General features: G+C 42.9%; 2 protein-coding genes across 2 annotated transcripts in view; one reads left to right on the forward strand and one right to left on the reverse strand.

Moving 5' to 3' along the window:
• The window catches only part of gsap (gamma-secretase activating protein), a 55,775-nt gene extending 32,756 nt beyond the window's left edge, over nt 1-23,019 (forward strand). Inside the window, exons 29-32 of the mRNA XM_085436454.1 lie at nt 10,244-10,305; nt 19,382-19,486; nt 20,775-20,871; nt 21,049-23,019. Coding sequence (XP_085292580.1) covers nt 10,244-10,305; nt 19,382-19,486; nt 20,775-20,871; nt 21,049-21,149 — 365 coding nt within the window. The 3' untranslated portion in view covers nt 21,150-23,019. The remainder of the gene's footprint in view (nt 1-10,243; nt 10,306-19,381; nt 19,487-20,774; nt 20,872-21,048) is intronic.
• Nucleotides 338-4,411, reverse strand: LOC146689741 (uncharacterized). Its single transcript, XM_085437169.1, has 2 exons — nt 4,003-4,411; nt 338-1,525 (listed from the first exon to the last, which is right to left on the reverse strand). Exons 1-2 carry the CDS (start codon nt 4,396-4,398, stop codon nt 983-985), a joined length of 939 nt encoding a protein of 312 aa, XP_085293295.1. The 5' UTR covers nt 4,399-4,411; the 3' UTR covers nt 338-982.
• Nucleotides 23,020-26,376: the final 3,357 nt, after the last annotated feature.

The raw sequence follows: 26,376 nt of genomic DNA on the forward strand, positions 1-26,376 counted from the left end.
CCTGTGATAAATAAATATTGCTGCTCTACTTGCTGCTGTTAAAAATAACTTGTCTGTGCCTAGTGCGGCTAACAGTTACAACCCAAAGCTGCGTTAGAAAATAAATACTGGTCCAAAATTCTGTACCAATCAAAATTAAAAGTTGATTATCAACCAAACAAAACATTTTGCAGTCTTTCTAAGTTGCTCACTCAGTTAGAGAGGGTTCACGTGACGTGTTTGGAGTCAGAACCATATTTCGCATTCATTAAACAGCACATAAATGCACCATAAACATTAAAAGTCTGATTTTATTTGCTCAAAACACAATAAGTCTCATCTCCAAATAGATCTCCTTATTAGATCGTTTTATTTTTTTATGTGTCCATTCTTTCAGTGAAGCAAACAAAGTTTGAGATTTAAAGAACCAAAATAACAGATCTATCTATTAGTTTTGGATGTGGTACAGTGTTTTGGCCATGCAATGACATACATTGCTACATTATTATATATTATGTAATAAACTGTAGAGCAGGATGGTGGCAGTCCAGTTGCCTTGCAGCAAAAAGGTCCTGGGTTTGAATCCACTGGCTAGCTTGTTTCCCTGTAGTTGGGTGTTTTTTCTCCGTGCTTCCTCCAACAGTTCAGATGAGTTAACTTAACTGGGTTTTAAATTGGCTGTAGGTATGAATATGAGTGTGAATGGTTGTCTGTCTCTATGTGTTAGCGCTGCGATAGACTGGCGATCTGTCCAGGGTGTAACCTGGATTTAGGCTCCAGCCTAATGGGTGATAAAATGTGAAGGCAGAATAATCATACCACAGGAAAATGAGCTAATCAGTCACTTTAGTATTTAACTTGATACATTTAGTCATTTAGTCACACAGTCCAGTAAAAAAGATCCAAATTCTTTTGTCCATACAAAGGATCCATATTTTTCCATCAGTTTTCATGGCTATCAGGCCACATTAGAATGAGGAGGCCAAAAATATGGGAGAACATATTAGGAGCTGTCATCAAGAGACATGAAGAAGCGGATTTCCTTATCGGTGCTTTCATGTAGAGAGGCAAAGTAATACAGTAATGGGTTCAGAGAGTGCTTGAAAAAGTAAAAACATTCCATAAATATGAACATTTTGCTGATGTAAAGCAGTTTTTCCGGTGCTTTGAGACGCACAGTCACATACGCTGTGCGAAACATCAGAGCAATGACAGCAAATACCAGGGAACCAGCGATGATGTGAAGAAATAACTTGGTAATCCTCAGCTTTTTCTTATCAAAGATTTGAATTCGGTTGATCCCTCTAACAAGTAGTGAGTAGCAGGTCAATGAGACGACATGGCTGATAACTGTGAATGTGATGTAGATACATTCTTGTACCGGTGAGAAGCTGAGATTCTCGCAGGAGCCCTTATCCGTCCACTTCTTAATTTTCACCTCACTTAGGAAAAATATACCAAGCAGGGCTCCGAGTAGCCACACAGAGGACAAAAAAATCTTCTGCTGTGTTGGGGTCACTTCGATCCACTTCTCACGGTGCAGAACCTGGCAAATGAAAAGGACATTTTTAGATTAAAGTTTGCTGCATGTTTCATTCACTGATGTGTTCGTGGGTATTGAGCCCACACCCACCCATTCAATCTGGATTTCATTCTCTAGAAGAATTGGTGTAATATTAAATATTACCTTTATGTGATCAGTGGTTTTAATCCCCACACCAATAAGAATTATAGTCACTGTTATTTAAATCTTGCCTGCAGTGGCATATTTTAAAGGGTATTGTTCTATTTGTTAAGCTTGTACCTTTTTCTTTTTACATTTATATACATTTTATCAAATTGGCATCATCAATACTGTGCTGGATTAAATATTAGAAGTTTCTGTTTGCATTGTGCGCATGGACAAACAAGTAAGAAAGAAAGAAAAGTTAATAATGATACGAAGACAAGCTCCTACGATTTTAAAGTGGGTTTATGAATGGAAATTGGGTTATAATAGTATCCTCAGGGGAATATAAGATGCATTTAGCGATATCAGTGTTTGTGTATTCAGAATATGACGTTCACCTCATGCAATACGGCTCTTCCCCTTCGCCTTTCCTTCAGCTTTCCTGCGCCCCACTGGGGAGTCTTTTGGCTTTCTCGTTTAGCTTTGTCTTGCTGGCTTATTTGTTACAGACCATATCTGGTTAAAATGCCGGTGGGACCAGTGAGGTACATTACTGAGCGGCAGGGATTATTCTCTCTTGTAAAGTTTATCTCGTCTCAATGGGGTTTTTATTGGAATGTATGTACAGTATATTGGAACCAGGAGGAGATTAAGATTATTCTTTCTTCCATTTACAGTAGTGGAACTGGAAGAATAAATATTATTGACTCTGTCATGTAGGAAGCATGACAAATGCTTCACTTTGGAAATAATTTTACACGTATGTGAGCCAAAGGAAGGGCTTGGCTTGGCGTAAGAATGCCAAAGTAGATTTTCATTTGTTTCTTTTACTGTTTTTATTTGGCTACCTTTCTCTTTTCTTTCCTTTTTTTTTTTTTTAAAGAATAATTGGTTAATGTATGTGAACAATGGAAAACGCTCTACAAATCTAATGAGCTTGAAAGTCTGAATACTCATAGGAAATTTTTCTTGTAATTTCTTTAAGTAGTCTTCAGGAATAGTTCTCCAGGATTCTTGAAGGACATTCAAAGCTCTTCTTTGGATGTTGGCTGCCTTTTTGTTCTTTTCTCTGTCAACATGATCCCACACTGTTTCAAAAATGCTAATGTCTGGGCTCTGGAGGCCAATCCATGACTGATAGTGTTCCATTGCGCAGTTTTCTATACAGGTTTGCATTTACTACATTGGCAGTGGGTGTGGGATTGTTGTCGTACTGAAAAATGAACCTGCTGCCAATCAGACTCTTTCCAGATGGTATTTCACGATGGATCAAAATCCGGTGGTATCTTTTTTTGTATTTTTCAGTCCACCAATTTTGAAAAAAATCCATCTCCAAACCAGGGGATAAGGGATCCACTGCGTTTTACAGCTGCTGTAGACACTCAGTGTTGTACCTCCATTTTGACCTCTTCTTCTGAATATACTGAGGATGATTTGAACAAAAATATTCCAAGGTTGTACATGTGGCCACTGATTTTCAGCCCAGTCCTTGTGTAATTTGGCATACCTCAGGCTTTTCTCCCTGTTTCCCTTCCTTAAGAATGATTTCTTGACAGCCACCTGAGACTATTTCTGATGAGGTTTCAGTGAATAAATCAACTAAAGGGCCAGATGCATCTCTCAGGTCCTGTGTCAGGTCTTTGCTGGATTTTTCCCCCCTATATCTTAAGGACATGACTTTCAAATATCATCTGTAGATGATAGTTTTTAGCACTTTCACTTTTGTGCTCCACTTTTTCAGTTTATATAGATTTCATCTAACAAATCTTAGGAATCACATTGTTGGTGCAATATTACTATTTTATGCCTGTCAAACTGTGATATTGTTGGTATTTTTTTATAGATTCAACTAGAGGAATGGGGATAAATGATGCATTTTTGTGATTGTGCTTGTAACAAAGTACCCAAAGATAAAAACTGGTTATTTGCTCAGTTTTTTGTGATGTGTAGACACAGCACTGGTTCATCCCTGTAACCTTTATATGCTTGAATGATTCAAAGATCAGTGTTAAGAGGCTAAATTTAAAAAAACAATAAAGCAAAACAATCCCAAATGGACTGAAAGTAAATGAAAAGCTGCCAATGTCCAAAGAAAAACTTTGAAAGACCTTCAGAAAGCCTTAAACAATTGATTAAGACCACATTAAAAACTTTAGGAAAGTCTGGCTCATTGGAAGGAAAATATAAACAAATGTGCGGTGGCTCTTTTAGACAGTACTTATAGACAGTACTGTACATCTGTTTTTTATTTCCCAAGATAAGAAACACTCTTAATTGACTCAAACAAAAGTCCTACTTGTGATCTTATTTTCAGAAAAAATGACAACATATTTAAAGGACTGATAAATACATACCTGGTAGTACCTCTGGATGCTTATCAGCACCGGAACGTTTAAGTTGGTGGTGTTGCAGAAAAATAAGAGATAAACGAGAAGTTGACAGATTGAATGGTTTAAATGTAGCCCGGTCCAGAAAACGATGCTGCCGACCACCAGGATGAGCAGACAGAAGAGGTCCGACAGTGCCAGGTTGAAGATGAGGTGCTGCGACATGGAGGAACCGCGCAAATTCTGAATGAGTTTCCCTGTCACACTGATGTTTGCCAAGATGCCGAGTATGGAGCTTAATAGAATAACCACACCAGCAGCAATGTACCAAGGATCGAGGCACGATTCTGAAAAGAAGCAGTTGTGGAATGTAGGTAAAAAGAAGAGGATGGAGGAGGTGTTGGAATGGTCTTCGGTATTCATTGTGAAGTTGAAAGAGAAAGATATAGCAACAGTGAGACTTAATTAGATCTGAAAGAGGTATAGCCCATGTTGTATCCAACTCAGGTGTGTGACCTACATGCTGTTTTGCACACACCCTAGTGGTTTGTGGTCTTGAGGTATATTTAAGGGGGGAAAAAATCACATGTAAACAAGAGCTTTTTTCTTCTTTTTCTTCTTTTGTTTATGTATAATACTTCACAAGGGATATTTAAAGTTAAGCTGCATGTACATAAGAAGACAGTCGAAGGATGTGCCAGTCACAAGTCAGTGTCCTTTAGCAATTTCTAGTGACAAGAAGCAATATAACCACAAATTATGTAAAAAGGAAAGTTTTTTATTTTTGCATATCACTCTTGAAAAGTATTTGATCTAATGCAGAATTCATAGCTCATTCACAGTCCACTCCCAGAGGAAGCAAAGAGACCCAAAACATAGCACCACCACCTCCATACATTTCAGTTGGTATAAGTTTATCCTCCTGAAAATCTTCCCCTGTGTGTTTTCTATCAGTTCTATCTTTGATTTGTCTGCCCAGAGTACATTATTCAACAAGGCCTTGTGTTTATATTTTTACCAAACTTTTAGGGTTATTTCTTCTAGTGTGGGTCTCCCATGTGGGTCAGAATTGTTACTACACTACAATCACCTGCAGATCCTGGGAAGAAATCTCTTAGAGACATATGCCAGACAGTCTGCACACAGGCTGAATCTGTCTGTTGCAAATTCATTCAGATTGAAATTAATTAGAGACCTTTTTAAACCCACAAGCATCCATAAATGTCCTTTGAAAGACACTCCTGAGTAGAAACCCCAGTGACGAGGAGTATTTGAAGGTGACAATGAAGGTGGGAATGATGACATAATTTACATTTTATACAGTGTATTATTTTTGAGGAACAAAAGTTTGCCTTTTTTAAAAAAAAAGAAAGACTGCTTGTCCGTGTGTTGACAATAGCATTTAGCACAAAGGAACACAACTTCTCAGAGTTTTTAATGTGGCTGTAGATTTCTGCAGGTGTTTTGCGAGCCATGGATTAAGTGTAGAAAAAGAAGTATTTATTCTAGGATTAGGTTTAATCCATATCTGTGAAAGGAAGCTTCTGTGTTTATTTACTTTTATCTAATACCCAACTGCTTTACTGTAAATACTACACATTTTTACTTCTCTTTACCAGATATAAAAAGCTTGTCTTTTCAGTCAGTAAAGCAACTGATTATATTTGCCATTTTGAAAACCACTGTCACCACAGATCACAGCTGCTCTAAACTACTTTCTGAATTACCCCAAAAACCTAGAAAACGTTCATACAGTGATAAACAGATGTACATGCGGACCAGCTTTCATGCAGATAAAATACATTTTTGAAATACTTTGCCTAGCAGTTAAACTAGCAACTCACCAGGACTTATGGATATGTCCCAAATCCATAATACTAATTGTACACAGTATGCACTACATTGCAATCATCACAGCATTTTTAGCATTTAATATATATATACTTAACTAGGTACACCATTTATGTACAGTGAACTCATTTTTATGTTAAAGGAACCGGTGTAAGAGCTTGAGCTTTGTGGCATGTTGCATTATCGTGCTGGAAGCAGCCATCAAAATATATTGTCAAAAAAGATGGACATGGTCAGCAACAATAATCAGGTAGACTGTGGTGTTTAAACGATTCACTATGAGTACAAAGGAACCCAAAGAGTTCGAAGTAAAATATCCGCCACACCTTTACACCAACTTTACACCACCGGCAGCAGCCTGAACTGTTAATACTGTTAATTTTTATATAGTCCGAATGTTGCAGCAGAAATCGAGACCGATCAGACCAAACGGCGTTTCTGTTTTAATCTTCTTTGTCCCATCTTGGTGAGCCTATGCAAACAGTAGCCTCAGTTTCTTATTCCTTGCTGACAAGAGTTTCACATGGTGTGCGGTCTACTGCTGCTGTGCATTCAGAGATGCTCTTCTGGATACCTTAGATGTAACAAGTGCCTTCCTATGATCTTGAAGCGTCTTCACCATGTTTATACGCACCAATGCACTGTATAAAAACTATAAAAGTATGTATGTATGTATAATACAAAAATCAACATGACATAACAGTAAAAGGAACTGACACAACTAGTGCCTCAAAATACCTTTAGATGTTCTTAAAACTGACTTTCACTTCACTTTACTGAACTGTCACTGCCAGCTAACCTTTGCAAACAGAAACAAGATGACTTTTTAAAGTTTCAGTACTTCTGGTTTTCTGTATGTTCCCACAGGTTACTGTAACCTCTCACAGTGCTGTGAACGGAAAACGTAGTTTGTGCTTTGCATTGCGAGTACAACAACTCACTCTCAAAAGTGGGTGATCTATGTTTGTTTGTGTTTTTTCGTTTAATCATAAACCTTTCTCACGATCAGTATGAAGTATAGGTTTGGGACAAACTGTGTGTTTTTCACTCCTCAGTGAGGTGTGTTTAATGAACCTACCTCCTGCTGCTACCTGCTGCTGCAAGCCAACTGAAGCTCAATCAAAGATAATGACTCAAACCAGATAGGCGTCAACTTATATCTGTAATCGGTAAATCATTTTCAGCTACATATACATGCTGCTTAAATGATTGATTCTATTATGATGAAAAGCTGAAATGAGGAATAGTTGGACAAACACACACCTGTTATGTCAGAATGCCACCTAAATGTAAAGTAAAGTAGCTCGTAACCACTGAAACTGTTAAAGAGGTCACACTACAGAGCTGTGGGTAATAAGGGAGCATGTTTGCAAGATGCTGCAGTTATCTGACTTCATGAAGAGCGCATTGTTTAAAGGCCAAACATTTTTGACTTGTCACAAAGATCAACAGACCCAAAAATCAGAATCAGAATCAGAATACTTTATTGATCCCTGGGGGAAATTATTTTTTGTTACAGTGCTCCATTATAAACCAACATAAACCAACATCAAGACAAGACAGACAATACGCTAACTAAGAATAGTACAATATATATATATATATATATATATATATATATATATATATATATATATATATATACATACATAAGTCACTCATAAATAAATAGCTGGAAAAGAAACGTGTAGTTGTAGCAGTAACCAGTGTGTTAAGTGGATGCGTTGTACAGGGAGATGGCCACAAGCAGGAAAGATTTCCTGTGTCGTTCAGTGGTGCTTTTCGGTAATCTCAGTCACTCACTGAACGTGCTCCTGTGACTGACCAGCATGTCATGGAGTGGGTGGGAGGTGTTATCCAACATTGTCTTTAACTTGGACAGCATCCGCCTCTCCGACACCACCTTGAAGGAGTCCAGCTCCATCCCCACAACATTACTGGCCTTGCGGATTAGTTTATTAAGTCTGTTGGCATCTGCGACCCTCAGCCTGCTCCCCCAGCATGCAACAGCATAGAGGATCGCACTGGCCACCACAGACTCATAGAAAATCCTGAGCATTTTCTGGCAGATGTTGAAGGACCTCAGTCGCCTCAAAAAATAGAGACGACTCTGGCCCTTTCTGTAAAGTGCTGTGGTGTTTTTAGCCCAGTCCAGTTTATTGTCAATGTGTACTCCAAGGTAAAATATCTGAAGATGAAATATTTCAAACAGTCTGAATGTATTCAAAGTTGGTGTAATTGGCTCTGCGTCATGTTCTTAGTATATTTTTACTGAAAGTTCTCCCCATTGTCCCGATTCGCGATGTTGAGAACCAAAACAAAATATCAGAAGCCCAGAAGGATGCAATCAAACAGATGAGTTTATTGAACACACGCGTGGGAAGATGTACACTGCAAAACATCAGATGTAGCTCTCCACCCAAAAATACACTTCAGATTGCTTTTATAATGTCAGGGTTGGTTAACGCCCCTTCTCGTGTTGTACAAGAACATAATTTGTATTTTAAGAACATCATTTGCATGTTTTATAGACAATGAGCAATTTTAAGAGATAAATGCAGACACTGAAGTTCCCCTCTCTAGCATCTTCTCCAAATGTGGCGATGGATCCAGGCTCTGACGTTTCCCAGGGACTGGTCCTCCTTTTTGGCCCATCTTCTGTCACCTGTTACTAAGCAAAACTCAAATGCAACAAGAAGCCGGATACATTCAGGCCTTCACTCAAGCCTGTTTCTAGATTATATGTATTATATGTGTTTTGTAGGCATGTACGCAGTTTTAACCTTCTATAGCTCCAAGTCACTTACACAATAGATTGTCTGGACATCGCGCCAAACAAAGCTTACAACCTCCAATTAATTGACTCTTTAATTAGCACAAAGTGCAATGTGTGTAAAATGATCTTAGCTGTACCTGTAATAAAAAGGTTAATGTAATGCCAACAGCTTCAATAAATGTTTTACTGAAATGATGATTAATTTGATTAATGTAATGGTAATGACTTAATGCAAAGTTAATTAATGCAATGGTGATAATGATGAGTATGAGTAGCAGTAAAATATTTTTCTTATTCCACACCATCCAGTCAATATACTGTATATATGTTCTAGATATACAACATTGTAAGATTAGAATGCTGTGTTCAGAATGGCAATGCTAAAATCCTGCTGTAAAGCAGGTTTTACCATCTTAATTTGCCACTTAACTATATAAAAGTTAGTGGTAGTACATCCAGTGGTTTTTAGCTCAAACCATAAATGGTGGGCTGACCACCCACCAACTTCAGCCCTATGAAAGCTTTGGCATGGTACTGCACTCTCTAGGTGCAGTGCAGAGCTCTGTAGTTCCACCTCTGCGTGCCATTTAAGAGCAATGTGTGAAATAATTGGATCCTGCTGGACTTGAGACAGTCCAGCAGGTGGTGGAGAGAAAAATGCTCCAGAAGCTGAAATAAGTTATGATCAACCCTACACACCTGCCTCATGCCCTGGAGGTTATCAACAGCAGAACCTTCAGTCAAAGACTGATTGCACCAAAGTGCAAGTCTAAGTGCTTCCGCAGCTCCTTTATAACAGCTACTATAATAAAGTTTAATGCACATTAATAATAATATGATTTTAGCCACACGTTTGCATATTTTCACATTGGCTGTTTTATTTATTTAAGTATCGTTAACTTTATTAGGAATTAATATTGCTTTGCTGCTTGGAATGTGTGGAGTTATATCTGTGCTGAAACTGCTGTCGTAAGTGGTTCTAAGAATTAAATTAGTAATTAGTACTCACGTGTGAAGCTTTTTCTGCTTGTTTCAAAGTAAAATATAAGTAAAATATATTTTACTATTACCCAAAAGGTTAATTCTATTCACCTGGACGTAGCGTTTTCAGTGGGAGAAACATTTCATCTCCCACTGACGAAGAATGGGCTGTGAGGTCAGTTTCTTCATCATTAATATGCAAATTGTCATATCGACTGATCAACCACTGATCAAGGACCATTGATAGTGATCTTGATGCATAGGTTTACGGTAAACATCAAATTTTAATTGTCCCCTATTAGATTAGGTTGGGAAAAGCTGGATTCAACTGGATGTAGCTGAAAACGCTACATCCAGATGAACAGAATGAGCTTTTTTAGATTTCCTTACCTGGATGATTGAGCATGCATCAAGATATTTGACTATTTATTTATATTTTCTATTCGTTTTAATCTCCTGTAATAAATGCGGCACTTGAAGGAGCATTAAGAAGAGTTTTACATGCCGTCTAGACTGAGTGCTGAGGATTGTGGAAATCTTGATGGTGATATTTGCATTTATTTCAAGTGAGGTGTTGCGGTATTTTTTCTAGCATTTGGGGTTTGTCTTCAGTAGACTAATTAGCAACATGTCATCTCTCTGTTTCCTCTGTGTGTTTAGATTTGGACAACAGTGATGCCAATGAGAGGCTGAAATTCAGCATCCTTAAGAGACTTCCTGAGGTATGTGCATCTCTGCAAAGGCTTTTTTCCAGTGTCTTAATTCCTAAAACAGTACATTCAAACAAATGTAACAACTCGAAGTCTGCAAACTAGGAATTTAGAGCAAAACTACAGCCTGGAAGGAGCAAGGAGTAAAAGAATATAACAATGCACAGGCTATTCTCATCACTTTTATTAGTGGGGTGGGGGTGGAGGGGAGTTGTCATCTTTTCTCGAATGGTTCTCTACCCAAACTTCCCATTCCGATCCAATTAGGATTTTGAAGTTATTTTAGGTCTCATCTCCCTCAAGCCCCCCTCAAGCCAATCACAGAGCATTTGTGTAACCAACTGGTACGAGAGTGAAGGCACATGTGAGCGCAGAGGGTTGGGGAGTGGGTTTCCATACATAGCTGTCTACTGAGTCTGTGTCTGTTTATGTCCTAGCTCTTGTGTAACTTCCACGTGTTCCTGTGTGGGTACAGTATATTTCTTTTGTAGCTGCGGGTGTGTTTGTGCATGTGTGTGTGTGCATTACATCTGCACTGTGAACACAGGAATGTTCAGTGTTTAGCTTCTCTGTTCTGTTTCCTGCCTGCTACACTTTTGCTGGTTGGGTTTTGGCGGGCAGAAGAGATTTAGCAGGTACAGCAAACACACTGAGTTAGAAAACAGGAGATGTAGGAGATTTCACCTTGACTAAGCCCAACACCTCTCATGATTCCCATCCTGTGTGTGCTTGACCCCCCCCCACCCCCAAGGATTTCCATTAAATGTTTATAAGCAATATTTGCACTGTATGAGGAACACCAGGGATCAGAATGCAGTTGAACCAGCTCTTTTGTCAATTCATGCAGGAATATTATAAATGCTTACTACAGTTATTGTGGTGGGACTAAACTAAAACAGGATACGCCACAGAAACTCATTGCAAGAATTAATTTTTAATGAAATGCTCCAGCTGCCAGATGTAATTGTGGCCTGGCTAACTAAAATTAATTGATAAAATTGTTGCTGCATAAATCAAGATTAAATGTGGCGACACGTCTCACCTAATGCCACGTGTCAGAGAGGTTCCGAGACAAAAAAAAATTAATCCAACTTGTGGTTACTGAAATAGCCTCCTGAGGTTGGCTCCAAAAATGAGTCAGTCCAAATAGGCTCCCTTGTTAACACCAGAAATGAACATGTTTACAGCCTGGTACAGCGATGTTTTTGCTCTGCTGCTAATTTCCTCCCTCATGACCTTTTTACTTCTTTTTTTTTAATATGCTCCCTGGCCACGTTGTTAGGTACACTGATTCAAATGCTTGTTAAAGCAAATTTCACATGGCAGCAACTCAAAGCGTTTAGGCTTGTAGAAATGAAAGACAAGCTGCTGAAGTTCAAACTGAACAGAAAGGTGATTTAAGTGACTTTGAAAGTGGCTGTTGGTGTCAGGTGGGCTGTATTTCAGGGTATTTCAGTAAAATGGTAAATGGATTAGTGCTTAGATGCAGCTTTTTTACTCTAACTGAGCATTCAAAGCCCTTTTTTACTACTCACTCACCTTTTTACTACAAGCCTCACTCCCCCAGTCAAACACCTACATTCATAAAGTGCTTTATTCTGTGCCTAAGTGCCTTCTGTAACATTCAATCTCACATTCTTACTCAGATGAATGTATCGGGGCAACCTGGGGTTCGGTATCTTACACAAGGATACTTTGACATGCAGGCTGGAGGATGTGGTGATCGAGCCACCAACCTTCAGACTGACAGACAACTCAGCCATATCTCTCGAGCCACAAAAATCCTGCAGAAAATGCTCATCTACTTTGATTTTCCAGCACAACTATATATTTACAGAAAATAGTCCAGAAAAGAGAAAATCTCCAGTGATCAGCATTTCTCTTTGTGAGAGGTGCCTTTTTGACGCCAGAGGTCAGAGGAGAAAGGCCAGATCGCTTCAAGCCAATAGGAAGGGAAGTAATTCAATTAGCCAATGTTTGCAACCAAGTTATGCATAAGAGCTAGGGGTGCAACGATACTCGTATCGATATTGAACCGTTCGATACAGTGCTTTCGGTTCGTACCCATATGTATCGAACAATACAAAATAAATTTTTAATTTATTTTATCAACTTTCCTTCTGACGATGCTGTCTGTGTTGAGCGCTCAGTGGATCTGCGCTCGACAGTGCAGCCTAGGCGGAGTAGTCCAACGCAGATTCACGCAGGGCAAGCTAGCGAGACAGAAGTTAAGCTCTCCTTGCAACATGGCAAATTGAACTTCCCCCACCCTCATTCAGATCTGGCGTTTGGAACTATTTTGGTTTTCATGTGACGTATGACCCTGAAGTTAAGCGCGTCATGGAGTAAAATAAAACAATATGTTGGATGTACCACGCAAAGCTCAATTACATGGGTGGGAGCTAGTGTGTTAGCGCAGTTAGCTCGTTAAGGTGTTGGCCGTCCAGCCCCATGCACGGGCGATCCGCGGTAGCTCGTTAACAGAGATTTGCCATGTTGTGGCGTTAACGTCATTTCAACGAGATTTACGCTGACAGCACTAGTGGAAACACAACAAATATGACTGGACATTTACACCGACATCATCCTAGTGCAAAGACAAGTGGAAGCAGACAAAAACAACAAGCACGCATGCTACAAACTTTACCCGAGTCAGCCGTTAGCACATGATTCTTCTTATGGGGACCTGATATGTTTAATATGCTGCTGAGAATATAGCCCAGAAGAAGCGTATAGTATAGCTTTTATTTTGGAAAGAGCCATTTCTCTGTAATAAACTCTCTTTTCCAAAGATGAGTGATTCCTCAATCAGATACAGGGCTCGCAAAATCGCTAGCCCGACGTCCCGGGGCTAGCGATTTTTCCAGTCGGGCTACCAAAATCTATCTCTGCCCTGCCCGTTGGGCTATCGTAGGAAGAAAAAATATATGTCAATGGTTTTGCATTCTTTCGGAAATGTAGCTGGGTAATTATGTCATTGGCATCGGTGAGCCACTGCCAATATATGACATACTGAAATCGCGTTTGAATTTGCGCTTGTTTTTTGCTTTCACTTTGCAATCGCGCAAACTGTGTATTGGTGAGTGATGATAATTTGCGCACCAATTCCTCTGACATCGTCTTATCAATCGTTAGCTTACTATGCAAACATGACAAGTGAAATCTTCTGTTTGTACAGTTATGTTTTGTTTATGTTGCCATAGTGACGGGTGACGCCCTCTCGCTGCGACGGTGTGTCCTTCCGGGGTCAGAGGGCGCCCTTTGTGTTGTTGTTGTTGTTGTTGATGTGCTGTTGCCGCGCTGAGCAGTTAGCTAGCGGCAGTGTTCTTCTGCAGATGTCAATAAACGGCTGTGCTCCCTGGCTAGCTCACGAGAAGCAAGACCAAACGACAACTCCGTCTCCTCCTTGTCTGAGCTCGCCACATTGGTGTCAGAAGTGGGATGATGGTGGCACCCCATGTTCTGACCCGAGTGACTTGTGCGCCAAAAGAAGGCACCTGGACATTTGTAAAGTGAAAGCAAAAAACAAGCGCAAATTCAAACGCGATTTGAATATGTCACATATTGACAGTGGCTCACCGATGGCAATGACATAATTACCCAGCTACATTTCCGAAAGAATGCAAAAGCATTGACATATATTTTTCCTTCCTACAATAGCCCGACGGGCAGGGCAGAGATAGATTTTGGTAGTACGACTGGAAAAATCGCTAGCCCCGGGACGTCGGGCTAGCGATTTTGCAAGCCCTGTGTTACAGGCATGGCCCTTTAAGGATGAAGCCTGATGGGAAATGTATTCGGGATGTGTGTAGCGGGACTGCCTGGTGTGTGTGTGAAGAGAGAGAGCGGAGCAGGGGAAAAGTAACGGTTAGCTACAGAAGAGACGAAAAGAAAATAAATAAAAAGAATATAATAACTCCCTCGACAGCCAGAGTTGTGTCGGCGATGCTCGCTGTGAGTAAACAGTTTCAGCCCACTGTACGCGGTGTTCGTGCCTTAGAGAAGAAATAAAGTTCGGTGAAGCAGTTTCCTACGCCTCCTTCGATCTTTTTGCTAGCGGAGTTGACCTGTATAGTAAGCTGTTGCCGGCTACGAGTCAGTTACGGAACCTTCAAGTAACTGCCAGAGGTTTCCTTACTACGGTTCGGGGCCGCGGATCTGGCGCGGTAACACCTGTATCTGATTGAGGAGTCACTCATCTTTGGAAAAGAGAGTTTATTACAGAGAAATGGCTCTTTCCAAAATAAAAGCTATACTATACGCTTCTTCTGGGCTATATTCTCAGCAGCATATTGTAGCGGATCAGGGCTGTTCGGGGTTCTGTTTGTACAGTTATGTTTTGTTTATGTTGCCATAGTGACGGGCGACGCCCTCCCGCTGCGAGGGTGTGTCCTTCCGGGGTCAGAGGGCGCCTTGTGTGTTGTTGTTGTTGTTGTTGCTGTGCGGTTGCCCCGCTGAGCAGTTAGCTAGCGGCAGTGTTCTTCTGCAGATGTCAATAAACGGCTGTGCTCCCTGGCTAGCTCACGGGAAGCAAGACCAAACGACACCTCCGTCTCCTCGTTGTCTGAGCTCGCCACATTGGTGTCAGAAGTGGGATGATGGTGGCACCCATGTTCTGACCCGAGTGACTTTTCCCCCGCCGGTCGTGACCGGCCGGTGCGCCAAAAGAAGGCACCTGGACATTTGCAGGACTTTGTGTGCGGTAATGGGGTCGTCTGACCCCTTAGGTGTGGGCTATGTAGCGGGTCAGGGCTGTTCGGGGTTCTGTTTGTACAGTTATGTTTTGTTTATGTTGCCATAGTGACGGGTGACGCCCTCTCGCTGCGACGGTGTGTCCTTCCGGGGTCAGAGGGCGCCCTGTGTGTTGTTGTTGTTGTGCTGTTGCCGCGCTGGGGTCCGTTCTTCGTACCTCGCTTACTACATCCAAGATCAAATGACACATCCAAGATCAAATCATCGCGCTAACTTTGAGCTCGCTATCCCGGTTCTTCGAACACACCTGTTGTTGACGATTAGTATAGCTGGATGAAGTAATGTGAGATCACTGGGTGGCTTAACAGGGGCTATGCATCAATAGTAGAAACACTGATCGGCAACCCTTTGATTGGTCGGCGAAAATGTCGAAGGAGCGCGCTCGGTATTTTTCGGCAGCAGAGCAAGAACTCTTGATTGAGGGATTTCAGGAGTTTCAGAGTTTAATTAAAACGCAAGGGAACACTGCAAAGGCTGCAAAAGCAAGGAGAGAGGGCTGGCAGAAAGTTGCTGACAAATTAAACTCGTAAGTAATTTAATAATAATAATAATGGATTGGATTTATATAGCGCTTTTCAAGGCACCCAAAGCGCTTTACAATGCCACTATTCATTCACTCTCACATTCACACACTGGTGGAGGCAGCTACGGTTGTAGCCACAGCTGCCCTGGGGCAGACTGACAGAAGCCAGGCTGCCATATCGCGCCATCGGCCCCTCTGGCCAACACCAGTAGGCGGTAGGGTAAATTTATCATATTATATTACATTATATCCTCTTTCACATTAGAGCCACGACAGGACCCACTAGAACATGGGAACAAGTAAAAGTGAAATATAAGAATATTCTACAGAATGGTAATATTTATCACTTATATTGCTTTTAGTCTCTTGAAAAGAGACCCTGAAATAATCTGTTTGTTTGTTTATAACAGCAACCAAGAAAAGGGCAGAGCAAAAAAAGACAGGTGGTGGTCCTGCACCCCCTCGTCAACAAGTTGGTTAAGTAAATAATACCCTCATGGGAAAATCGATATCTCTCTATGAGCACACTGTCGCGCTGAGCTAAAGGATCCTGTCTATCCCGCAATATACGCTGAGTTCTGAAAACTCTCCTTATCAATCTTGCACCTTCCGCAATGGGTGGATCGCGTATACGGACAGGACATGGCTGCGACAGACTTCCCAAATCCACCTTCGCTTTTATAGCCGTGGTCTCTCATCTTGATTACACGAAGTAATTTACTATTACTACTCTAAAATATGAATGACATCTGAAATAATCAAATACATGAAATAGAATGATTAATAGTACATTTCCCTTTTTTTAGGAAATGACCTGTATGTATCTGTATGAAATCAATAAAAGAATCAAATACTGCATTATCTTTAGTTACATTGATAATATTTATTTATGGAAAAACAGTGGTAAAATATCGCTGTTGCTTTCGGCCACGCAGCGGACATACCTGCGTGGCCGCGATCTAATCCTGTTTACATAAAGTAAACCTGCTCCCGAGCAGGTTTACGCTTACGGATCTGTTGCTATGACAGCAAGTCCCGGATGAGCTTCGGGGAACCGAACGATCCAGGATCACGCAAAATCGTCAACAATCAAATACAGCTAACTTACTTAGCGATGTACGAAGAACGGACCCCTGAGCAGTTAGCTAGCGGCAGTGTTCTTCTGCAGATGTCAATAAACGGCTGTGCTCCCTGGCTAGCTCACGGGAAGCAAGACCAAACGACACCTCCGTCTCCTCGTTGTCTGAGCTCGCCACAATATTTTAGTTCTGCTGAGCCAAGTAAGACAGGTCAGGGTGAAGAAGTGACAGCCAAAGAAAAGCTTACCACAAAACGGAAAAGTTATGACAAATCAGACTATAAGGCAAAAAGAAAGTGCAGCTTTATGGTTTCATGGACAAAAGAATTTCTGTGGCTACAATATGAAAAGTGAAATAACCAGGGCTGCACATAAGTGGTGCGCATTTGCTGTCAAAATAAAAAACGGGCACAAGATAAGAAGTTTCAACGTGTGTTTGCATACATAAGATTTTCAGGAGGAGGACAGACATTTTGTCATGGTCCTGGGCCATGTTGGCCCAGTATTCTTGGTTCCTTGTATTTTCGCTCCTTATTTAGGCCATGTTTTCTGAGGTGTCCTGTTGTGGTGTTCCCTAAGTGTTTTTCCCTTTGTGACTCTTACCCCCTTGTGCCCCTCTGTGTATTTATGAGCTCTCGTCTCTCTTTGTGTTTATTCCATGTTTCCCCCAGCCTGTTATGTCTGTGTTCTCCCCGTGCTCTCTCTCCTCCTGTCTGAACCTCTGTGTACTTCCTGTTTTACTTTGACAGTCTCTCGTCAGTATGCGTAATGTTGTGTTCACTCCTGCCCTGTCTCGTTATGTTTATCAGTGTCACCTGTGTTCCCCACCTGTGTGTAATCTCCCTGTGTTCTCTGGGTGTATTTAAGTTGTGTCTTCTGTTATGGTAGTTGCTGGTTCGTCTGTGTTGTTTCCCCTCGGTCTCCCTGCGTCTCTTGTGTATTTCCCCGGACCTCCCTGCATCCTCGTTTCTGGTTTGTGTTATTAGCTTACCCAGTTTAGGTTTCCGGTTTCTTGTTTTTCCACCAGTGCTGTTTTGTGCCCACAGTTGTAAATAAATATTCACCTGCACCAGAGCTGCCGCCTTTTGGGTCCTTTTCTACAACTCCACACGGCTTGCCCCGCAAACCGTGACACATTTGTTTAGAACTCTTAAAGATGTCGAAGAAGCAAGCTCCTTTAAGCAATTACTGTGATGTGCCTCCACCTCCAAAGAAATGTCAGAAGGAGTCCGAACCACAAAAGAAGCACGTATTCTCGGAAAAGTAGTTGCAGGAGGCGAGCTGGCTTCAAACAAATGATGAACGCACAGAGACGTGGTGCGGAATGTGCCGTGAAAATTTAATAAATGACAAATTAAAAAGGCATGAACATTTTTTTTTTGTATCGAAAAAATGTCGAACCGTGACACCAAAGTATCGAACCGAACCGAACCGTGAATTTTGTGTATTGTTGCACCCCTAATAAGAGCATCTCTGAACGTACAAGATGTTGAACTTGTGAGCAGAAGCAGCAGAAGAAGACCCCACTGGGTGCCACTGTTTTCACTTAAAAACAGGAAACAGGCTACAATTTGAGACTGGATGGTGGGATCAGGACTTGGTGTAAACAACATGAAAACATAGATCCATCCAGCCTTGTATCAACAGTCAGTGAGACTGATGTTGGTGCTTTAATATATAGCCAATCAGGACGGCTATATCTGACAAACCATCCAAAGTAGGATGGTTTGTCAGACATCACTGTAAAATTATCCTACCGGTAGGACAGTTTGCCAAAGCTTCAAGGCAGCTTCAAGTTTGTTTGGCCGGGCCTTCTCAAATCTGTGACGGAATGGGCAGTGGCATGCGTTCCATGCCACCGATGGCAAGATTTATGTATATTTATGTATATTTGACAAGCTGAAGGCATTCTGTACTGTACAGGAGACACGGCACGAGATTGATTGACAATTGTCTACAGCCAATCACGAGGCAGAACACAAAGCACTGTAAAAAAAAAAAAGAAAAAAAAAAGGAAAAAAAAGCATGCAAAATTGCATAAAAAAATCTGCGAAACAGCGAGGCTGTGAAAGGTGAACCGCATTATAGCGAGGGACCACTGCATATGTATCTGTAAATATATTCAGTAAATATATGCTGTGAGTCTAATGGAGTGAGTTCATTGTCAAAGTTTATATAGTCAGGTGTTATGACCACAGTGTAGCCATCCTATGATGCCTGCACCCAGCAGCATAACCTTGGTGAATCTAAGCCACACAGAGCTAACGCAGTCCTGGCAACAGGCGGTTCAACTCAGTAGTAGACTACCCTAGCAGCCTGTTGTTATTTCCGTCCTGAAAAACTAATTTCTTCATATTCATAGTTTGCAGTATTCTGTAGGTGTAATAATCCCTATACGAAGTTCAGTCATATATTCCAGTCAGGTATGAAGTTTATAAGTTGCCCAATGCAGCATCCTGTTTAGTTATTTTGTGATTAAGTAATGAGTGCAGTTGTGTGGAAAGAAGTTGTGTTGAAATTGCGACAAAAACACTAAAAATTAAAGATGCGTATTTCTCTGAAACCCCTCATTAGCAGTTCACACCACAATAATGGTTTTGTGTTCCAGTTGGCAAAATAGAAAGGGACAGGTGTTCATAAGCTCCAGGGATATTTTTTATTTTGACAGCATGAACTACATGCCTAAAATATAAACTCGGTTATGTGTGTGCGTGTGTGTGTCTGTGTATGCGTAGCCTATGGTGAAGAGGATCTACCACATGTGGGATCATCCTGTCAGTTCTGCTTCAATCTCCAGAGATTATGTCAAGACTCTGCTGGAGAAACACAACAAAAATAAGGTAACACAGAAGAGTGTATCACACATGCCAACTCTCATACACACCCTAATCTCACAGACATTTTTAGAAAGTTATTCAGGCATTTAAAAAACAGAAAACTGAGAGAAATGTTTGCACTGGAATGTGCCACCATTTGTTTTTGATAATAAATGCATTATTTTTAAATCCTCCAAAAATGGGAATATATAACCATCCCAGGAGCTATGTAAGGCTGTTGTTTTATGCTTCAAAGCGAATGTGCTAACAGGGTGGTGTTGACCTTTACTTTATGGAAATACCATCAATTTTGTGGGTTTTTGAACATAAATATAGACTCTTGCTAAGGGTCAGTAGGGAGAAGTTGAATTCTGTTTAATTTTATGTAGCTTTGGGCTAATTTTGCAGCTGCCGAACCTCGGTACCTTGTGGCCACTGATTGAACTATAAATCCTCTGTATACCAAAGTGTTCTAGAGTCCAGTTTGGACTAAGCTTTAGCTTCATGCAACGGAGCAGTGATCACAAGCACACAAGTGCAAATCTACAAGTGTTGCTGTTGCTCAGTCAAAGATCAGGCCTCACTCAGATTGAAATGCTGTGGTTGGACCTGTGCATGAATGGATGCCCATAAACCTCCATGAACTGAAGCAACACTGGAACAATAAACAATGCCATGTTGTCAGTCATCTGAGGTTATTTTTACCGCCTCCTGTCTAAAACCTTAGAACTGAGAGAGGTGTACTTCCTTTTCACCATGACTGTATGTTCTTAATCAGTAGTTTTTAGTGTTCCCAATGTTTTCAATGCTTAAGGCATGGTCTTTTCAATTATAAACCCTCACTGAACAGGCATTTAGAGCGTCCATAGGTTATCTTTCAGACCCACAAGTCTATTTATGGTTATATTAATCAAATAATTATACAGAAAAATATGCTTTTTCTCATTTTTTAAAAATAAAGTACTACCAGAAAGTTTTTTTTTTTGGTTTATTTGTTTCTGCACAGACATAAAAAAAGACATCATTACTGAACGTGGTAAAGCAGTCACCCACTGATTTAGTCGGATGTGATGCTATCGCCAAGTTTCAGTCAGCTAATTGGCTCACAGAGAAGGCGTGGAGAGCCTGTGACATTTGGTGCAGCGATAGTCTGTTGGTTCCTTAAAAGTTAAACTGCAGCCAAGTTTATCTTAGAGAAGAGCTAAGGTGACTCAGTTTCTGGATTTGCTGCAGATTTGTCTGACTGTTTTCTCAAAAATAAGGCATAAAAAAAACCCTGAAGGTTGTGCTTTTTATTTTCCTTCCTCCTTAGGGACTTGCATTCATGGGCACAGACAAGCCTGGCTTCAGACCTGAGTTTGTGCCTCTTACCTACCTGGCAAAAATACTCTCTGATATAGAGGAAGAAGGTATTGTGTGTGTGTGTGTATGTGTGCGCGCTTTTGTGTTTAGATAGAGGCCTTTCGAGGATTAAGACAGAATGTGTGTGCATGTGTGCGTGCATGCCTGGCCAGAAAGCAACTCTGTACCACAAAGTCTGCTGTTCTGTTTTCTATAAGAATCTGTCTCTTTCTGACTCCGAGCAGGTCCGAACCCCTTCGAGGAGCAGGAGAACGTGGATGCCAGGTTTGTGGAGGAGACGGCTCTGAAACAGACGCTAATTCTGCTGGGCTTCGAGAGAAAATGATAAACGCGCAGAGGTGGAGAGGGACGCGGGGCGGATGGATTGAGAGGGAAAGAGATGGGGAGGAAAATGTGTTTGAGAGACCAGTCATCATCGAAGGGGCCTCGAGGACAAGTAACGGATGGATGGATGATGGAAGGAGGGAGGGCGAGAGATGAAAAATGAGCGGCGGGATTGAAAGGCAGAGGCGTAGACATAAACAAGTTCTCACTGTGCGATGATGAATTAGGGTGGGACGGAGGGGTAGATGGATGGAGATGCTCAGAATAGGAGGCAGAGTCATCACCCCAGTTTTCCCACCTGCTTTTCAGGAAAGAGCTGAGATGGGTTGCGATGTGCGAGGAACAGCTGCAGCTTTACGCAAACCAAACAAATTGTTGGCAACAGCAGAAATTAGAATACAGTAACCAACATGGGCACACCTTCACTTACGGTTTAATTAAACTTTGGGAAACTTTTTTTTTTTTGAAATCGAAAACTGCAGGCAGTTATTTGCATCGTCTCCTCAGCTTCTCTTCTTGCTTTCATAGAATTTATGAACATTGATGTCAAATGCTGTGAATGGTAATTATAAATCACTTGTTTAACTTGCCGGGCTTCCTGTAATGCTGCTGCACCCCATCAACTTGATTATATGCTGACAAAAGCTTTGATGGTTGTGGTTTGATGTGGTCAGTTGCTCTGGTTTTAAAGTGGACCTATTATGCTTTCCCTTATTGTCTGTCATGCATGTGCTGTTACAGTGGTGGATGCTCACATCAAACATGGCTGGAGTTTCGAATGATTAAGTCAGCATATGTGCAAGTTCTCTGTAAGCGCCAAAAGCTCAGACAGTTTCCAAGTTCAAATTCAGAATTTCAAATACAACTTACAAAAGAAAATTAACAGAACTTTTTAAGCACTGTGATTGGCTATTCTTTGTATAAATGCAGTTCTCCTTCAAGCATCATTCAGTATCCTCCCTATGGGAAGCGCCCTCTGCTGTCACCATCATGTAAGCTCCACTATTACCATGCACAGCCCAATCACTTCAAAGAGACTGGGCCCCCACTGATCCCCTTTATGAGAGCCTCTGGCCCCACACCAGGACTTCCCGCTTTCTGCCCTGTGGGGCAGGGATAGCTCAGTAGGTAGAGTGGTGGCCCCTGAGCAAGTTACCGTCCCTACACACTGCTCCCCGGGCGCCCAATGGCTGCCCATTGCTTCACTGAGCGAATGGGTTAAATGCAGAAAGGAATTTCCCCACGGGGATCAACAAAGTATACATTATTAAAGATCACTAGAACTCAGCCATCAGAGTAGTTTGCGAACATAGGTTTAGCCCCAACCATCTGCTGTTCAAACCTTTTGTGTACATGGAGCAGCCAATCGAAAGAGCTTCTTAAAGGGCCACTATAAGGAATTATTATTGTTCAGAACTGTGACTCATCCCAAATTCAAGAATATAATATAAAATATGAGGCTGGAAATTAGCATAATAGCTCCCCTTTAATGCTGATTTATGCAGAATGATTTGTCTCTCTGACACCACAACTACATATCTATATGTTCATTGTTTGTAACACTTAATAGCTCCTGTTACCAAACCAAAATAAAGAGAACATAGGCACCTTTACACAAAATCACTCCATAACAGGCAGTAAGAGTCTGCCTCCACACACATGTTCAGACGTGTGCTTTGAAAAATCGTGCTGTAAATGTTCCTAATCCTTTCAGTGCCTGGATGTTTGCACCCTGCGCATCATCCAGCACTGAATTCCACAGATTATTTACATGTTGTGCTTTGATTGCAAAACCAGTGCTCTGGAAAAAGGGATCTCTCAATCGCTCATGTTTACACCGAAATGTAAATAAATGTTTTGTCTTTTTTAAATGGTGTCTTTTTTTGCCTCACTTTTAAAGAACATGGCAGAGACACAAGCTTTGAGGTAGGCGATCTGCGCACTGCTTCCCAATGAATTTTGATGACAGGATGAACTTAGCACTTTTGGAGCGCGGGGATAAATTAGGAAAAGACGTCTGCTTTCAGTGACATAATTTGTAGCGTGAAAGGCTCTGTGGAAGTGAGCTCTGATTCTCGAGAATATCTGAGTGTTTTGGACAGGCTCAGCAGACTTCCAGTAAAGTCAGGAAATAATCTCAGCGTCAGTCATCACACGCGCTGACTCACATTTAATCAGGAACACACCCATCAAGCTTTTTCCCCCCCTTTTTCATTACATAACCCACAATGTTTTATTAGCAGCTTTCAGCTTCATCACTTTTGCTGCTTCACCTTCAGTCCTTTCTCCTGTGGGCATTTCCTCTTTTAAATGTGATCACTCCTCACCTGATTGCCCCTATCGCACTCTGTTATGCAGTCAGTGTTATGTAGTCAGCTAACAGTTTGGGGCTAAGTTAATCTGACAGCCCTCAGCGTCAGCGTGCGATGGATGATCACACACACATCACACCAGCAGGTCACCTCCTTCGGAAGTTGACTCACGCAGAGTGTTGCGCAAAGCTGGTTTATGCCATTCATTTCCTGTCAAATGAGTTCAAGTTCCTCAAAACCACTTGTTTAGCATTTTTTTAAGCTTTTATACTGACAGTAGGGAACAGGTGGAAAAGACACTGGACAGGTGGAGGCATGAACTGGAGAGATGAGGAATGAAAGTCTGTATACAGTACGTGTGTGACTGAGAGGGACACTGGTGTAACAGTGAAGATTTGAACACAAGAACACAAGAGACCATGGAAGACCAACAGAGGGGCAGCCGCGCCACTGTTCCAGTAAGAGCTGAGGAGAGTCCCAGATGAGGGCTCGCCCAGCAGCCGCGGAGCAGAAGTCAGGGGGAGTTGCAGTGACGCGCCCGTGAGCTCCGCCGGCCCCCAGCTGCGCCTGAGTGACCGAGCCCCAGGCCGAGAGGCCGGGGGCACCCCACCTCCAAAGGGGCCCGAGCGAGCCCCAGGCCCCAGGCCCCGACAAGCGGCCGCCAAGGAGTGAGCCGGTGTGTACCCGGACGCCCACCCCCAGACACAAAGAACCACCAACACACCGACACCTGAGGGAGTCCGCCACCGGCAGGGGAAGTGGTGGTGGGTGGAGATAGGCCTCCAAACCTTGGAGGGCCTGAGGTGTCCCCAGAGAGGTGGCGTCTGATACCCAACCTGACATATAGACACAGACATACAGGCACACACAGACACAAACATCCATTCCCACCCTCATGCTCTCATATGCACTCACTCCACACTCAACCAACGTGGAGACAGACATAAAGAGACGCTGTACACACAATCACACTCCCCAAGCGTACTCTACAAACCGGGTCTAGGTACCCTTGCCCCTGGAGGGGGGAATTGCACCCAGACCCAGGTGGTGTTACCCTTTTCCCTGCGGTGGGGAGAGGCAGACCACCCCGACTCCGCAGCAGCAGGGAGGCCCCACACCCCAGACCGCAGTCGGACGGCCAACTCCTCCTACTAGCCCTCCCGCTCCAGCAGGCCGCAGAGAATGGGGGTGGGAGAAGACTCCAGACCTCCCTCCACCCGCTCATTGTAGTGTTGATGCATATGTGTTCTAAGGTGCAATTAAAACCCAGGAGGGCATGGAGCTACCTGCCAAGGAGCAGCAGGTAAGCGCATAGTCCCTCCTGCTAGCCCTCAATGACTAAGTGTATTTAAAATTGAGAGGTGGGCAACGACGTCAGGGGTGAGGTATACACCCTGATGGTAATTTGGACTCCGTGATTGTGCCCACCCCCAAGATCCTATATGTATGTGTAATGAGAGTGTGAATAATGTGAATGTCTAAGTTGTGGGATAAAATTGAGAAAGAGGCAGCCAGAAGGGGACAGGGGGGGGGGGTAGCCTCCTCTGCACCCTGGTGACATACCCCCACTCCAAGGCCCTGCATGTGTGGGTGGTTGTGGAGGAGCGGGAAGAGGGAGGCAGCTGGAGATGGGGAGGGAAGGAAGGGAGGGGCAGGTAACCCCTCCCTGGGGCCAGCTCCCCCGCTGACCCCAGTAGGCACTCCCACCCTTCGCGACCCGCCAGGGAAGGGGGGCCCAGGCCCATCAGACCGGGGCCCAGTGCAGTAGCGCCCTCCGGCTCCACAGAGCCCTGGACAGTCCACCCAACCCCACCACAGAGAAAACTGCACCCACCCCACCATCCACACATCTTCCAGACTACATAAGACGGTAAACGCCCAGGCTGAGATCTTCCTCCACCTCTCCTGTATCTCCCCCTCCTGCAGAGAGAGTTCCTGAAGAGAAGAAAGCTCCTGCAAGATGTGACCATCCCCCCCACCAGTTGAAGAGCCCCCCAGGCGGCTCGACGCACCGGCGGCACCCTGCTCCAGGGCCGGGCCCCCATGCACCCACCCGCCCACAACCCCGGCAACACACCAACCAGGACCCAAGCCCCCGAGGCCCGGCCCGGGCCCCAGCCCAGAGACGGAGCGCCCCCAGAACCTCACGCCCATCCCGGACCCACCCAGGGGCAGCCAGGTTGCCAGGTCAGTAACCCACGTCCGTCAGCACAGACCCTCCCCTAGCCCCGCTGCACGCAGCCGCGAGGAAACAGTCACCTGAGAGCCAACAGAGCCCCCAACCGGACGTGACCGCTACCCCGGGTTGAGCCCCCCAAGGAAGATGCCTCCGGGGAACCCCCCGACGCCCTAAGCCTGTCCCTACCCCCTCACCAATCACAACAGTGAAGGCGGGACCAAACTATGACCCCCCACCCCCACTAGGTGATGGAGCTGATAAAAGGGGCCCAGAGCAATTGATCTAATGTGGTGGCAGAGGCTGTGTCAAGACTAATGTAATCTAATAGATAATTTCTATATTGGTTAGAATTAAGATTATTTTTATTTTTCCAGTTCATGAGGACTGTTTTCTTGGCTATGCATAGGGCAGTGAAGATCATATGGGCTATATTCTTTTCTGAAGTGACATTATCTAAGCTGCCCAGTAGACACACTAAGGGGGAAGTTGGAATGTTACATTTCAGACACTTTGATAAGTCTTCACATATCTCGCGCCAAAACTTTTGCACTGGTGGACAGAACCAAAGAGCGTGAATGTAATTGTCTGGTGTATTGCCTTGACAGTGTGAGCAGTTGTTGGAAGATGTAAAGCCCATCTTGAACATCCGATGACCTGTATAGTGCACTCTATGAAGTATTTTGTATTGTATTAATTGTGTTCTGGGGGCCTCTGGATGTCTGGAGTTTTGATCTCCT

The sequence above is a fragment of the Copadichromis virginalis genome, linkage group LG17 (assembly GCF_057382275.1).
Source record: "Copadichromis virginalis isolate Kocher_CV1m ecotype Utaka linkage group LG17, C_Virginalis_male_GT1.1, whole genome shotgun sequence".
NCBI classification, from domain to species: domain Eukaryota; kingdom Metazoa; phylum Chordata; class Actinopteri; order Cichliformes; family Cichlidae; genus Copadichromis; species Copadichromis virginalis.